General features: G+C 43.6%; 1 protein-coding gene across 1 annotated transcript in view; it reads left to right on the plus strand.

Moving 5' to 3' along the window:
* Window positions 1–17033, plus strand: part of LAMC1 (laminin subunit gamma 1) — a 66267-nt gene that overhangs the window by 28865 nt on the left and 20369 nt on the right. The window contains exons 2-4 of the mRNA XM_021525107.3: window positions 13071–13375; window positions 15331–15461; window positions 16865–17031. Coding sequence (XP_021380782.2) covers window positions 13071–13375; window positions 15331–15461; window positions 16865–17031 — 603 coding nt within the window. The remainder of the gene's footprint in view (window positions 1–13070; window positions 13376–15330; window positions 15462–16864; window positions 17032–17033) is intronic.

Genomic DNA, 17033 nt, shown 5'->3' on the forward strand with positions numbered 1-17033 from the left:
ATGAGCTTAAAAATTAAATTTTTTTCTGACTACAGCAAATACAGGGTCATCACACCTTGGTGGAGGGAAATCTGAGCATGCAACTTGTCCACTCATTTGAAATACTTGAAGTGTTCCTTTTTAGAAACTTTTTTGGAAAGAAATCCATTCACTGAAACTGCTCTCCAAGTCTTTGGAGGAGTGAGACATCCAAGAAGGTTATCACTGTCCATTTACTCATCCAAAGGGAGGCTGTTCTATGTGATATTGCTGCATAATTTTGTATGTTCAAGCTTTTTTCCTGACATTGCCCATGAAAGGCTTATGGAGTTAAGTGCAGTGACTCAGGCAGGCATGGCTCTTAGCCTTTACAAACAGGAGGCAGTTGTGTTCCTCTTGCTGGAATGCGTTACCCTATGGAAGTAACACTCACCTAAGAATTTGGTCTGTGCCCTGTCATGTCTTACATAGTTTCTGAACCCTTTGCTTTTCTGCTTGAATAGGTAGAAGGAAGAAGCTCTCCACAATAATGACAGTTATTTTTAATGTTAGGGAAAAATTCAGCCAAAGAGGGAACTGGGATTCAAACATCATCTCTCACAGCTTTTGGCTTCTGCAGTCAGATGTGACTCTGAAGATATTCTTTTTGTGAAGTTGAGAAGATGCAAGACTTGCCTCCTAAACCTCAACCAAGAATCTGACACATAGGAAGCCCTGTGTTCCTCTGCTGCTTCTTACCCACTCCTGTTTTAGCAAAACTGGGAATTCAATGTTATTTTGGGTGAGTGGCTGCAAATGTCTCACATTACCCACTTGGATCTTGGCAGTCATTAGTATTTCTGCTGCTTGTCTTGTGTCCATTTGCTGCCTTGCATTTAAGGAGTCCTTAATAAGATTTTAATCTGTAGCAAGTCTTCTTTTCAAACTGAAGTAGAGCAAGGCTTTTCACTTTTAATTTAGCATGGAGTTCTATAAGAAGTTTGCGGGTAGAAGGCAGAGTCCGTGTTGCATGTGTTTGTGGTGAAGCAAGATCCTTTCACCACTGGTCCACTGCATTTGCAACATTGCCTTTACATGGACAGACCCTGAGTTTAACTCATTTTCTCCTTTCAGAGGCCCTTGCAACTGATGAATCTCCTGTTTTGGCTCTAAATTTTATGTCATTGAAGCAGAGACCAAATAAGAAATGCGGTGTGCCAAAAGAAGACACCTGTCTGCTATGGCTAATGTATGCTGCTCTCAAGGGTTTAAAATTAGCTTTTAGGGGTTTTTACCTGTGAGTGCAAATTTTGCCCTGTTAATTGCTTTAAGGGTAAGGATTGATATTTAGTTGAAACCAGAAGTTTATTGGGAAGTGATAAACTTCAAAAAATAATTATCTGATCAGACCACCAAGGAAGCAAACTTTTAGGATTTGTACCATTTGATATCTTTTGGGATTTCCTCCATTTCTATTGCACTGTTGTACAGATCTTTTTTTGAAGTGATACTGTGAAGATTAACATTTGGGGTTGTGTGATAGTCGATTTCTGTGACTCCTGAGTGAGGTACCTGTCTAGGCAGGTGTAGAGGAACAGAGACATGGAATACTGTGGAGCCTTGGAAGTCTGAGCTTTTGGAGAAGCCAAACCATCATTGCTGAGCCTCAGCAGTAGATTGAAGAGCGTGATGATATTCATCTTTCTTGGGATGTCTGTAGATTGAAGGACCACAGGTAGGTTGGTTTGGGTTTGACTTATCAGTAAATTTAAGAATTTAGTGAAAACAAAGTCTCGAGAGCATTGTATTATTTGAGACTTCACAAAGGCAGAGGCTTTACAGATGGGCCTAAGTGGCTGTTTCTTTCCCTAAAAAATGCTATCAAAAGTGTCAGGATGCAAAATAAGGACCCTGAAAGGAGAGGGAATAAGAATTCTTTTGACCCCTATTTTGTGGGCTTCTACTGATGGGCAATGGATTACTTTAAGCTTTAATGCATGGTATTTTACATTACTAACTGAGTTATGAGAGTTGTCATCTAACTTCAAATAAAGCTTTTTCATTACCTAGGGATTCAGCATTTTTAAAATTAATGTACTTAGCAGTACTAATAAGAAAATGAATTTTAAAGTTTCTCTCCTGAGAAAAATATCTTCCCTCTGGTAGAGTTCCTTTAGACTTCACAGCAGTGTAGTGTGCCTGAAGGAAATCTCATCCCTTGGCATTCAGTGCAGATGGTTAAACTCATTTTCTGTGCAATGACCCTCTTTTGGGCAGTGCTGTTACCTGAGGAAATCCCTGCTTGATGTTCTGCTTGAGGAACGTGTGCAGGGCTGGGCAGGCTGTGGTGTGTCCAACAAGCTGTGGCACATGACTAGCACCACCACATAAGCTCAGAAAGTTAGAAGTTCCTGCAGAAGATCTTGTAAATGCATTAATGTTTAATTTTCTTGTATCTGCTGGGGCTGATGTAGGAACGCACTTTTTCCAGGAAACTCATTTGATGTTACACTATCTCAGCAATGTCCCCACTTCAGCAACTCTGTTGGTATCTTCTCAATCTTTCCTTTACAAAGGAGGGAAGTAATATCTGAGTCTGGAAACAAAACAGTAAGGAAAGTTCATGTTCATGTACCCATTCTTTTTCTTTTTCACAGTTTTCTCTGTTCCTGGATTGCCAACCTTTAGCCTGTAGAAGGAATTCTGATCTATAGGTAACTTTCCAAATTGAGGTCTGGTGTAGATACATTGAGGTGTTTTGGAGCCTGATGTGAAGCAGATCTGACTCTTCTAATCTGTCAGTTAAATCAAGAGCTGCAGATTTTGCAGCTGGGCATATCAAGAAGTCTGGACTTAGCATTACCTTTGAACGGTCAGCAGGGAAGCATCCAATTTTATTCTTTGTTCATGGTATTCCAGAATAATCTTACAGATTTGCTTCTGTCCCTTCATGCTAAACCATGCTACCTTCTTGAGTACTTGTGTTTTTTGGCTAAACTCTTTTCTCAGAACTAGCCACCGCGTTAAGTAGTACTTTGTCCTTCATGTGTCTAGAGGGGATGTGTGGGTGAACATGAACTCACACAATTGTGTGTTTAACACCCTGTTGTGACTTCCACAAGCTCTGGCAGTGCATACAGATTATTCTCCAGAGGCAAAATTGAAGGCATATTCTGGCTGTTACGTGTGGATCAGGAACTGGAGTGCAGTTCCTTCTCTGCTTCAGTAAAAATTTGGAAGAGCTTTGCTTATAAATTCCCAAAACATATTTGAAACATAACCGAGTGGCAAGCTTTGTTTTGGAAATGACCTCGCTCCAGCAATGGTTTTGTCAAGTCTGTTTATCCCAATTTCTTCCCCAGCTTAATAGTGTGAGAAAATAAAAACCATTGTGTGTGTGGGTGGTTGAAAATGGGCTCTATGGATATTGCTGCAATTTGGGTTTCATAAATAATGGTAGCTTCTGCATAAGCCTGTAATTGACTGAAAATGCATTAAAAGTTAGTATGAAGGCAGGTCAACTGCTGCTTCAAATCCATTGCTGGAGTCTCTTGGGAGGAGGAGAAGATGGAGAGTAAGGAGATACACAAACTGTGCATCATTAAACTGCGCAATTCCAATGTGCTCAAAGTTAGTTTTCTAAAATATTTGCTGGAAAGAGCAAAACTTAAATACTTGAGAAGAGAAAGCTGTTGATTCTGCATCAGGCCAGGTGATGGATACTCACAGCAACAGTATTATTCCCAAATAACAGTGCTGTTAATTATGGCCTGTGTCTGAAAGAAATCTGGGGCTGGTGAGTGGGAGTTGGAAAGGCTGAAGGGAGAGTAAAACATCAAAATTCCAGAGAATTCAACATTCTGTGTGAAGAAAGTTTCTGGCCTCTCTGTGGCTGTACAGCCAGCAGTGCGTGAGTCAGTCTGGAGGGTCATGTTACTCCCAGAGCTGCTGAACTTGCTGCTGCTTAGAGCACTCATTGTATATAGACATAACACTTAATTTGTTCTTAATTAAGCTCAACAATATGAGCTGTGTGTTTTTGATATCTAATTCAGATAGGAGCAAAGCCAGGTGTTAGAGCTGTTGCAGGCTGTGAGCGCATGTGTGTCAGGGGTGAATGGGTAAAGTGCTGCCTTTTGATAGGGGTAAAGGCTTCAAAATGTTATTTAATAGAAACTAGCTGATTATCATGAGTGATGGAGCCATTGAACTGGGTGGAGCAGCAGTGCTCCCGTGGGAGCTGGTGTGCCCACCTTCAGGAGTGCTGGGCCTGGAGCAGGGGGCATCTCACTCACCTACACATATGGGCACCATGCAGAGTAATTTTCCTGCTGCCTTTGGTCAGGACACCTTTGGCTCTGATCACCTGGGTTTGTTGAACTTCTGAAACTGAAGCATCACATGCTTTGACTTAAGGTGTGCTGGTTGAAAGAGCAGGGGGAGGACATTGAGCTGCAGAAGGGTGAGGCTCCTGGGAGGGTATGCAGAAGGAAAATAGGCCTCAGGAAAACCTGCTGACATTCCTGCACTAACAACATTCACAAAATGCTTTCTATTTCATTTTTTTCCCCCTCAGAAGTCAGTAAAATCTAGTTGTCCTTTAAAGATACGGTTTCACAATTCTCACCAGATTATCTGATACTAACTACATTTCTTGCAAGGGACTGCACTACAGTCCAGTAGACTTTTTTATTTTAACAGGAAATCATGTTTTTGCCAATTGGCCACATACCATATTTAAAGAAGCTGTGACCTCAGTTTTCTGTAGCTATTTAAACTTTTGAAGTGTGAAAGTAGTTTTTAGTCTCTCTTTTTTTTCAGCTATTTTTCCGTCCCCACATCTCCATTTTCATCTCTGAAAAGGTACAGTTGGAGCTGAACATCAGGAATACTCCCTCCAACACCTCCTACTGTCAGATTAAAATTTCTGAGGGGAAATGATTGAAATGGGATTTGCTCATTAAGTTGAAGACCATGAGAATGACTGGAAAGTGGGTAAGACTTGTTGCTTTCTTGTGATTCCTGTGGAGATGTGGTCTTACATAAGAAACATTCATGAGAGATGCTTTTCTGTGTTGCTGGGGATCAAGGATGGAAAGTGTCCAATTCAATGGAAAGATTTTTGGTGCAGCTTCTCTGGCCTGCTGCTGCTCTGGCCTGTGGAGGGGCTTCTGGACCTTTGATAGAAGCAAATCAACTTTCCAAGGATCCCAACCTGCAATCACACCAAAACTGGCTTGTTTTGGTGCTAATTCTGGTGGCAGGAAATAGCTTTGCAGTCCTGATACGTGAATGAGATGGAGTCCTCCCCAAAAAGCCCATGGCATCCTTGATCATCTGTTATCTGCTGTGCTTGCCAAGCCTAAAGGGCCTTTTAAAAATGAGCTTTTATAATTTGTGCTGAAAAAGGACTTTGAGACTTCCTGTGCAGCTAGGATTTTTGTGTTGGACATGGGATCTTCCCAGTCCCCAGTGAATAAACACAGCTGGCTGTTTTGGGAAATGGACTTAACATCTTTGCATCAAAGCTGTACAAATAAGACATCAAGCTGTACTGAATTAATGGATAAGGTTTTCTGACTTTTACACTGACTTAAAAGTGATCAAATAAAAAGATGCATTTTTTGCAAGGCTGCCTTCAGCCCAGAGCAGGGGGAAATAAGCCTCCCCCCTTTGGATACATGACTAAAACAAGCAGCCTCGATGACCTATCAATGTTGGATTATCATGCAATAATTTACTGGGCAGCCTTTTGCTGGCCGGAGCTGCCCACGCACAGGAGTCAATGGTGCCTTTGTTTAGGAGTGCTGGAAGAATGCATGATCTAATGTGGTGGTGGGAGTTTGCCTTCGTTCCAGCGTGCTCCAGGCTGTGCTCATTCCCCCAGTGTCCCAAACACATTTCCTTCCTCTGTCCCCATCTTAGAACGGGCTCCCAGAAAAAACAATCCATGTTTGTGTCTCTGTCAGGCTTTTTTAAAACCCCAGCACCCATCTGTGGTGGAGCTCCACATGCCAGAATCTTTGGTGTGGTGGGGCATGACTTAAGAAAAGATTGTTAAAATCCTTCAGGCCTTTCTTGTTCATGATATATGCACATAAATCTTGAGGCTCTTCAGGTGAGGACAAGAAATAGACCTAAGATTTATTATTACTAGTTTGTGTTCCTGTAAAGGCCACAGCTAGGAATGTGAGAACTGTTGTCTCTGCTTCTGCATGGAGTTATTTCCCTAGTGGAATTCCTCAGAAATCCTTTAATTCCTTTTTCAGATGCTGGATATTCCATTTGCTTGGGCAATGCCAGTGCTCTTATTTTCCTCCTCCTCTACAAATTTTCTCAGAAAACTAGGCTGTAGTTGTTAAAGGACATTTGCTCTAGGACTTCAGAAATTTCTTCATTTTGATCATAAGTGTGGCTTTTTCATGCACATGTGATGCAAGTGATATAACTTAACACTTACATGTCCTGCAGGTGTTGGGCTGTTGTTTAATGAAAGTACTTTATTCTGAAAGAAAAGTGTCTCCAGGTGTTTTTCACTCTCCTCCCCTCCTTATAAACTGTGCAGCTCTTGTTGCTTATCTGCATGCTGAAAACTCCCATCTCATTTGCATTAGATGGGATAAGTCATTCTCCTTAAATACTGCCCTCTCATTTGCTGCCCCTGTGATCCAGGAGGGAAGGCTCTGCCAGGGTTTGTAGCATGAGAGACTGAACAAAATACTGTGGTAGTTGAGAATTTGGAGTGGTTGGTTGGCTCAAGAGGCAGTGATTGTTATTGAGGAAAACCTTGTGAACTTGATGGCTTCTGTCTGCTGACATCCAGGTTTCTGTCCCCTGCTAGGAACACACTGTTTGTGTGAGGTTCTGGGGTCTGTGTGTCTGGAATAATCTGAGCCAGTCTGTTTTGCTCATGGCTGGTCCAGCATTGGGCTGGGTGCTGGCAGAGCTGATGGTTCATGAAGGGCAGAGTTGAGGCAGGAATAAGGGTGAATGGCATGGAGCACATTTCAGTCTAGTAACTGAGAAAGCTGGCATATCTTCCTGGGAATGATGAGGAAACAGGTCAGAAGAAAAAAGCAAAATGAAATGCCAATTATATCTGATTGCTCTCTGCCCTTCACTGCAAAATGGAAATGAAATCCAGTCAAAAAGTACTAAGTAGGCTCTATTTGTTACTGGGTTTGTTTTCAATTCTTTTAACCTTTACTGAGACATAGGTTGTCAGCAAGTACCTGTGTGAGAAAAGCTGCCTTGAAACAGGAGCCAACCAAAAGAGAAACAGTAAAGTTTAACCATTTCATTAGTGCCCAGTGGATTTTGTGGTGAATGATTCTGCAAAGGTTTGGTTCTTTGCCCAAGGCAGTCTTCTCAGGTGGATTATTTTTTCCCTTGGCAAAACTCAGTGGCTGTATGTAGGAGAGGTAGCATTGATTCTTTCCATGTGCCAGTCCTGTGTGCAGGGGATTCTAGTGGACCGATAATAAAGGTGGCTAAGTGTCCTCTGGGCTTATCTCACCCAGGCATCTGCTCACAATTCAGCACTTGCAGTCACCATGCCAGCTGGCGGAACAGTTTTCCTGATGTAAATTATCCATTTCTGAGGAGCAGGAATACAAGGAGGTCTTTTGTGTGTAGAATGAATTCCTGACTTCAGGGAAAAGGGAGGAGTTTTTGAAGATCTAAATGGCATTGGCTTATATGGGTTTTAGCATGGTACATTTCCTGGTGGACCTTGGGATACTGAATTTGGCAATGACCCAGCTGAGGGAGGGCTGTAATTTCTGATGACAGCTGGCCAGTCCCAGCAGTGTGAGCAGGTTGTTTGGGGCAGTATCCCCTGAATCAAACAATGCTGAACATTTTCTGTGCCACTTCTGCTGCCTCTCCAGGCACAGGACTTGCTCTTTTCTTTGAATCTGTAATTACACTATTGTTTTGAAGGCTTGTATGTGTGCTTGCTTACAGTAGAGAAAGTGATTAAAGATTTTTTTTTCGTGATCCTGAATTGTCAGAGGGAGCTGGTTATTGTGTCACTGTGTCACTTGTTGGTGAACAGCTCCATGCCTGAGAAAAGATGGAGTTTTTAAATGTGTGGCTCATGATTTTGAGCTCTGGATGCTTTAAAACACACATCAAGTTGCACTTGTGAAGCATTAAGCTCCTGGTCACTGATTCCAGCATCTGGAGTTCCTCCTGCAAAACGGATCTGTCACTTCTCAATACACACAAGGAAATACTACCTGACACTTGACACTATCAGACAGTTCTAAGCCAAACTGAGCTCCAAGTCAGTACTGGCTTCTAGGAAGAGGAGAACAATGTCTTTTTGTCTTCTAAATGTAATATTTAAAACTGCCTTTCACCTGGCTATTGCTGTCACCATTTCCTAGCGTCATAGCTATATGTGTTTAGTCAGTCCAGCAAGACATGAAAAAAACCTAGGCTGATTATCTTTGCTAGAAAAAGGCTCTGCAGCCTCAAAAAACTGCCAGGCTGTTAAGCACAGTATTTATGTTCAGTGTGAACAGTGGGGAAGCAATTTCCACACTGTGTCAGCTGGTCTTGGGTAAACTCCATTGTTCCTGCTGTATTTACCCAGCAAGGCACTGCACAGCCTCTCTCTGTGCATTAACTGCATTCCTCTTTAATGCCATTAACTGCACTGCTCAAGGAGTTATGCTGCCAGCTGCCATAAATGTCTTTTTCATGTGGGCTGCTCACTTGGGAGGGGTTTGAATGTATTTTCTTGGCCTGCCATGAAAAAGGGAGGGTCCTTGCCATTTAGCAGAAGGGGTTCCCAGGGATAATGTTTTCATACTACCCAGAGCGCACTTGGCATGTGCTGTGTCTTTAGCTGAGCTGGGCCTTTCAGGAAGCAGTAGGAGACCTTGTCAGGAAACAAGGATCATAATTCAGTTATAGTGGAGACAAAAAAGTAGTTATTTTCTGGGGCAAGCAGCCTGTGACCCGAGCTTTGAACTAGAGCAGAAAGTTGTGTGTGTGAGTGAAAGCACATGCTCAGCCCCCTCATCATTCCCAGGATTCTTTTGAAGCATTTCCTCCCCATCTTGATGAAGCCTGAACACAGGGGTTTTGCTTCACACCAGAGGAATGCAGTATTAATAGATAACTAACCACCCCAGTTCAAAAGAACTGGGTATTCCTGACAATTCAGCTGACACTGTTGTTTCTGGCTTATTTTTTATCCCCTCTTGACTTAGGGAATGGCTGCTCTTGCCTGATGTTTTCCCATTTTCACTTGTCATTAAAGTTGCCCAAAGAAATCCCACCAGGGCTGACTTTCAGTGTTATATTTTTTTTTATCTTACCATGTGAGCTCTCATTTAGCTGATGACATTTTTATTAATAATAAAACTACGATAGTAGTTGTGTTTTTTAGTTGCTCTCCATCCAAGATGTTGGTGACGTTCTGGGATAGGCTGTCAAGTCGCAGGTCAACACACTGGGGTATTCCTGCAGAAGGAAAAAGTATTTGCTTCCTGGGCCCCTTGCCTTTTACCTGGTAAAGGTGTGAAGTGTATCCTGGATTTGTTTACCATGGACCTGAAAAAGATGTTTGTGTGTCTCCAGTCTATTGTCTTGTGTCTGAGTTCCTGCATGTGCACTTTGTTCCTACCTCAAGCATATTTTGCCTTCAGCAAGGAGCTCTCTTTGAGAGAAGAGCCCATGCAGTGAAACAGGAAAGCTGGGAGGGCCTGATCTGTACACAGGATGCCTGCTTCTTACCTTTATTGCAATTCATGAGAAAAACACTCCAAATACACAGGAACAGGATTCATCTCTTGTGTTGGGTAGGAAGGGGAAGGAATGCCTAAGTTAAATTAGTGTTGATTCTTTGGAAGAAAGCAGTTTGACATGAATGGTGGTGCTTACTTCTCATTTGTCTTTTGTATGTAAGAAAATCTCATTAAATAATCAACCCCAAACCAACAGTGAGCTGGTACTGAGGATGAGCCACAATTGTAAATGTCTGGCTTCCAGTTTTGTGCTTAGGTCATCCATAATACATGATCCATGCACACGTGATATAAATAGGAAAGGGTATTTTGTAGGAAGTATCAGGGGGCTTGTATCTCTATGATATCCCAGCTGTCCTGCATGTCACACACAGACAATAGTATTTGGTGGGTAGTTTAAACACCAGATTGGTCCTTTTCTATTCTTGGGTGTCATGGTTTGACACTGGCCAAATGCCAGATATCCACAAAGTTTGCTTACTTTTGTGACATCTTAGCAGAGGAGAGGGGGGAAAATTAACAAAGGGCTCATGAGTTAAGGACTGAGACAAAACACTTTAAGGGCAATATAGGTTCAATTTTAAAGTCATAAAATAAATGTATTATTAACAGTTAGAGGAGGATGATGAGAAATAAAATAAGCCTTTAAAACACCTGTTTTCCCCCAGCCCCTCCCTCTTTCCCACCAACAGTGCAGGAAGACAGGGCATGGGGGTTTTAGTCTGTTTGTAATTCAAGATCTTTTCCTCTTCACTGAGGGAGAGGAGTCTTTTCTCTGCTATGCCATGGGGTCCCTGCTATGGGCAGTCATCCCAAAACTGTTGTAGTGTGGGTTCCTTGTCCATAGGGTGCTGTCTTCTAAGGGAAGGCTGCTCTAGTTTGGAAGCAAGGGCTCTCTCTCTATCTCTGGAAGTGGGGCCCTCTCTTTCTCTAGTCTGGTCTCCCACTGGAACACAGCTTTCTCTAGCACCCACCCGCTCCACTTTTCCCATGGGCTGTGAGTGGATCTCGGCACCCCCTGTGGAGTTCAGGCATTCCAAGGGGACAGTTTGTTTCACCACAGTCCTTACCATGGCCTGCAGAGGAATCTCAGCTCTGTTGCTTGTGGCCTCTTCTCTTTACCTACCTTGCTGTCACCATGTTGTTTTCCCTCACACATCCTCATTTCTTCCTCTTCTCTGAGTAGAACAAAAACTGCTGCTTGTAGGTGTCATTGCCAACAAGTTCCACCGATTCAAAGATTCATGTGAGATCCCGCAGTGCCGAGGGGTCGATCTTGTCTAGGTTCCACTTTGGGGAGATGCCTGCCATGTTTTCATTGCCGACCACGTGTCCCCACTGCCATTGCAGGGGCAGCGGCCGCCGTGGCGCTGGTGCTGTTTGAGGCCTCTGTTCGTGCGGGGCGCCGGCAGGAGAAGCTGCCAGCCCTGCTGCCCTTCTGCCGGCAGCACGGCTGGCGGGGCGGCCAGGCAGGCACGGCTCCTGGGGGCTGCCCAAAGGATGGCGGGGCAGCCACAGCGCATTGCCACGCACCACACCAGGGTTGGTCCCCGGCAGCAGCGCTTCGCCAGCCCTGGAAAAACAAATTGTGCATGTGCGGTTTTGATTTTCTTCTTAAACATGTCATCACAGAGGCGTTATCAACCTCTCTAACTGGGTCAGCAGCACGTGCATCTCCAGAGCCATCAGAGATTGGCTCTCTGTTGGACATAGTGGAAGCTTCTAGCAGCTTCTCACAGAAGCTTCCCCTGTGGGCCCCCCTGTTACCAAAAACCAGGCTGTGCTGGGCTAACACATATTGATTTTTATTTTTTTCAGGTATGTTGGTTTCTGGACCCTTTGCTGTGCTTCTCCTGCTACTTTGGCTCCTCCCTTGTGCCATACAGGCTTTGGGTGCGACGTGCCTAATGCGGGCTGGCCCCTGGCCTAATCACTGGGGGCCTTCAGGGCAGCTCCGTGGTTCGTGACCTAACACACGGCTGTCGGTGTGTGCGTGTGTTCTTTGAGGACACTCTGTTCTTGGTGCATGGTGCCTCTGGTCTGCTCTCACGTGTGAAGGAGGTGAACACTTCAGCAAGTGCCAAGCCTCATGTTAAAGTTTAACATGGTACAATTCATTCATTTTATAAGTGGAGGTTTAATCTGTGTGACTTTTGCAGGTTGAAAAAAACTGTTTCTCAATCAACTGAAACTCTTCTAGTAGCTTTTTTTTTGGATCAACAAAAGAACCGGTGACGGCTGCAAGTTCTGCTTAGAGCGCTGTTTTTCTTGGAAGTGGTGGGAGCATAAAAGAGCATGGCAGGGACTAAACACCCGAGGTTTTATTCCAAACAAATTCAACGTTGTTTTAGCAAACTCCCTACATGCTCCAGGATGTCCTAATTGTACACAGTCTGCTTGCTGAAGTGGAGCAAGAACAGCTGGTATACAGCTGTATGCCTGTTCCTGGGAACCCTTGGCCAGTGTGGATAGCAGACGAAGGTGGCTGAAGAGTGTTGTGGTCCTTTTCTCCTAATGGGTTCTCTCAGGGATGTGACTACTCTGGGCAGTTGGTTTATGTGTCAGAGATTAGATGCTCTGAAGAAGAGTCATGAGGGAGGATGATGTGCTGACTGCCACAGACTGGTTAGGAGGATAAAATTTATACAACAGAGGGCAAGGAGGTGGATTTTCTTTCATGCTTCTAGGTGATGGAGAACATGGGTAGCTTGGAAATTATTGCACTCTGATCTGTAAAATGCCTTGGTGATTTTAGTCAAATGGTGTGGGAAACTTAAACCTAATTTTTTTTTTCCCAAGGAATGAGTAGAAGAGGGTTGTAGTCAGTAGGTTCAATGCTGCAGGAAAAGCTTTGTGAGCTGTAAAATGAGATTGAGGTATTGTCTATGTAGGGAAGAAGCAGAGGTACAAACCAGGCTCTGCAGTGTGACTTGCTCCTCTCTGGTTAATACTGTTTCTCCCATGCATATTTTTGGGAGAAATATCATCAAATGTCATTATTAACTTGGGCCTGGCCTTAAATGCACACAAACTCCTCATGGTTCTGATGTAGTCTGTCATCTGTTAGGGATGTATGTGGAAGAGAGTTGCAGCTTCTGAAATGTGTTTGGTTGCAGAGAAGCTTATAGGTCTCTTTATGTATTCAGCCTGCACTCAGCTTCTGCTTTCAGTTCCTTCACCTTGTCTTTGCTTGGAGACACTATACTGGCCTGGAAGAGATACTTCTGGTGTTGCTGGACAGGTTCATCCTTCTGGATAGTGCTGGGAAATGTTTCTCCAGAGGGAGAAATGCAGTGCAGCTCTTTCCATTCTTCCTCAATTTTGAGTCTTTCTCATGTCTCCTGTCCCCCACAGGAAAAGCCTTTGACATCACATACGTGCGCCTCAAGTTCCACACGAGCCGGCCCGAGAGCTTTGCCATCTACAAGCGCACGAAGGAGGACGGCCCTTGGGTGCCCTACCAGTACTACAGTGGGTCCTGTGAGAGCACCTACCACAAAATCAACCGTGGCTTCATCCGCACCGGGGAGGACGAGCAGCAGGCGCTCTGCACCGATGAGTTCAGCGACATCTCCCCTCTCACCGGAGGCAACGTGGCCTTCTCAACGCTGGAGGGGCGGCCCAGTGCCTACAACTTTGACAACAGCCCTGTGCTGCAGGTGTGTGAGCAGGACTATGTCGCTCAGGTGGTCTGAGTTGAGTCTTCCTGTTGGGTCACTCTGCATGGTGGCTTTGTGCCCGCTGGGCTGCACTACAGCCCTTACTCATAGTGAAAGGCCCTTGCACAGCTGAGTTGGGATGGACAATCCACAGAGGTGCTTTTGAAGGAAGAGTTGAACTCTTGAGTCTGTTGATAGTAAGTTTATGGTACAAAAAAGCAAACCCACTGGCTTTAAGGGTGATGTGTCACTGTGGATCATTTATGTTCAGAGGATAAATGTAAATCTCTGCCAGCGTAGAAGGCAGTTGTGGACATTCTGCTGTTGATACAGGGACAGAGGAAGGTAAAGTCTCAGTCCAGTTAATATTTGAGGCATCTGCATGTATATTTCAAGCAGAAAAAAAGTAAGAAATACAATATTCTTCTAAATACATAAAACATTACAGGAATCCCTACCATCTACTCTTACATGTGTGTTGAAGCAGAGAATTTTGATTTTATCCTTGGTTTTTCTCTTACAGATGGCTTGGCAAGGGGTTTTGGCAGGGTTTTTTTGTTGTTGAACATTCTTGAATGTTTCTTTTGCATTCACAAGAGTGGTTGGGCAGTGGTCAGGAGCATGCTAGAGCACCAGTTTGTCTGATTTACTTGCCAGTTTTTGTGTTCTGCTTAATGACTTCTCCAGTTTGTATTGCAACAAGGAGCTAAAGTTGTGGAGTTTGCTTCACTGGGGCTCGTTGTCTTCCTTTCAGAGCTGTGATTTACCATCACTTCCCTTTGCTCTTAGAGTAGCAGGAGTAGTCTGAGGCACCCAGCAGGCTCAGGGCTTGCCTGTTTCCGATTCCCAGGCAGGAGAGCAGAACCTGGTGGAGTTGGTTCTGAAAACTGAAGTGAAATGAAAAAATAAGATTAATGGGAAAGGACAAAGACTTTCTGAAGTGGAAAAGAACCAGTTTGGCCACCTCATTGGTGTAGCCAACCCTTGCAGAAAACCATGTCTTATCATTAAGGTGAATAAGGAGATTTCAAGTTAGCAGTTGTATCATTTTTCTGATAAGTTTCTCTATGTAAGGAAGAGATCTGACCACCAGTTTCTTAAAATACATACCAACTCCTGGTGTTGCTTTTTAAAACTGAAGTAAATGTGTACATTGTGATTGGTATTTCCATGTGTTTACATCTGTGTTTATAATTCAGTAAATAAATACTGTGTTACTGGCTGAGCAGTGACACAGGTGCTGCACTGTTGTACATACAGGAATGTTTCTTTGTGTTCTTTTTTATGGTGTTTGAAGGAAAACAGCTTTGTAAAGGGTATAATAAAACCAAGGAGGTGCCAATGTCAGTGGCTGGCAGAATGTGATATGAAATTTGGCAACTGGCTGTTTGTGCTGGCTGCTGTTGCATGAGACCAGGGCAGTGTGTTACAGACACTGTGTAAATATTATGAAAAACTCTTGTGTTACAAGTCAGATCTGTCTGTCTTCCTCTGCCTCCCCCAGCCTCACTCATTTGTCTGTCTGTATCTTTTAGTCTAGTGCAATACGCCTGCAGACAAATGTACCCTAAAGATTTTCCCATTGGTGCTGCATAGCTTTGCAGGAAAACTACAGCCAGACAGACAAGTATGATTAGCAAGCTGGCATAATTGCCTGCCCTGCACTTTTTGCTGGAGAGGTTATTCAGTGCTTCCCAGCTGAAAGCAGTCAGGGTGTGAAGAGGCATTGGAAAGGGTCTCCAGAGAGGAGAAGGGGTCAGGAAAACCCACTTGAACTAAGAGGATGTGGCATAAGGCTTCTGGGACAGGAGTGTGTGAGCTCCCGAGGTGCAGAGGGGAAAATAATGAAGAAGGAACCAGCTGCTGAGGAATGACTTTGTTAATAGAACTGCTAATGACTGGTACTTTCTCAAAGGAAAGGATATTTCATCTGATGGGATTTCTTTCTGCTCTAGGAATGGGTGACAGCTACAGATATTAGAGTGACCCTCAACCGTCTGAACACATTTGGAGATGAAGTTTTCAATGACCCAAAAGTTCTCAAGTCTTACTACTATGCAATTTCTGATTTTGCTGTGGGTGGTAGGTGAGTAGACAATAAAACACTGTGCTTACTAAAGTTTTTGTTTAGTTTTACTAGACTGCTTTAAAGATAATGATTGTATTCACATCATACAAATAGTCTCTGGTCTTTACAGACTGTCCTAAATCAAGAATGCATTAGAATGAATTTTACATAATTTGCAAATGTTGTGTATAAGCTTTTGTGGCTATAACTTCAGGGCTGGCAGAGATCAGTTTTTTTTTCCTTGATTAGATGAAATAATAAGTGACTTGAGAAGGTAAATGGTAAAAAGAATTAACTCAAATGAAAAACAAAAGAACAAAGTTTTTTTCTGCTGCATGGTTTGTATGGTTTTTTTAATATGTTTTTAAATTATTCTCTCCTATGTCTGTACTCTTGAATAACAGTAAGTAGAAAATCTCAGTGTCTCTACTTCACATATATTGAAAAAGCTATCTCCTTTGGGGGTCTGGAATGTGGTACAACATGGTTGTTGTTGTCCATTCCTTTTGCCAAAGTCTATTATAGAATGTTTTAACCTTAGGTAGTTGATGATAAAATAAACAGAGATGAGACCACTGCAGGGTTTTGGCCTGCTTGTATGTGGCGGTCCTGAGACAGGGATTTGGCCACATGTGGATTTGTATTGGCTGCACCACCAGTCTGGAGGTCCCTGGGCTTCTGTATTAGTCATCTTTGTGCTATTTAATTTCCTACTGATACCACAGTAGCCCACACCCAGTGAACATACTGTGTTCTGGGCTCTCACTGGAGAGACGTTGTGGCAAGTTTACTAACATAAAGCTAGCTAAATCTTTGCTTCTCCTACTCGGGTTAGTCTGAAGACTGCAAAGGAGTTAGCTAACTGTCTTCCCTTTCAAATGCCTACCTAGAGCAGGCTGTACCTCTTTGTTTCATAGAATGGTTTTGTTTGGAAGGGACCTTCAGAGATCATCCAGCCCCCATCGTGGGCAGGGATACCTTCCACTATCCCAGGTTGCTCCAAGCCCTGGCCAGTCTGGCCTTGGACACTTCTGGGATGGGGTAGCAACATCTTCCTTGGTCAACCTGTGCCAGTGTCCCACCACCCTCATTGATTCCTTATGTCCAATCTAAATTAAAATTTTAAAGGATGTTTAAAATTACTACCCCTTGTCCCGTCACTACAGGCCCTGATAAAAAGTTTCTCTCTGTCTTGTAAACCCCTTTTAGGTATTAGAAGGTCTCCATAAGATATCCATGAAGCTCCCTTTTCTCCAAGCTGAATGATAGCAGTTTTGGTCTCAATTTTGTTGTAATCATTGACCTTCAAATTTCTCTAATCTCAGATTTTGAGATGTGGGCGCCCTGTTTTTTGGTGTTGCTTTGCGAATGACCTGGAGCCCTGGAGTTTTAATACCTGTTCCTTACCTCTCCTGAACCAGGTGCAAATGCAACGGGCACGCGAGTGAGTGTGTGAAGAATGAGCTTGGGAAGCTGGTCTGCAACTGCAAGCACAACACCTTCGGGGTGGACTGTGAAAAGTGCCTTCCCTTCTTCAATGACCGCCCGTGGAGGAGAGCGACCGCGGAGAGCGCCAACGAGTGCCTGCGT

This window comes from Lonchura striata, chromosome 9 (genome assembly GCF_046129695.1).
Source record: "Lonchura striata isolate bLonStr1 chromosome 9, bLonStr1.mat, whole genome shotgun sequence".
Classification (NCBI taxonomy): Eukaryota; Metazoa; Chordata; class Aves; order Passeriformes; family Estrildidae; genus Lonchura; species Lonchura striata.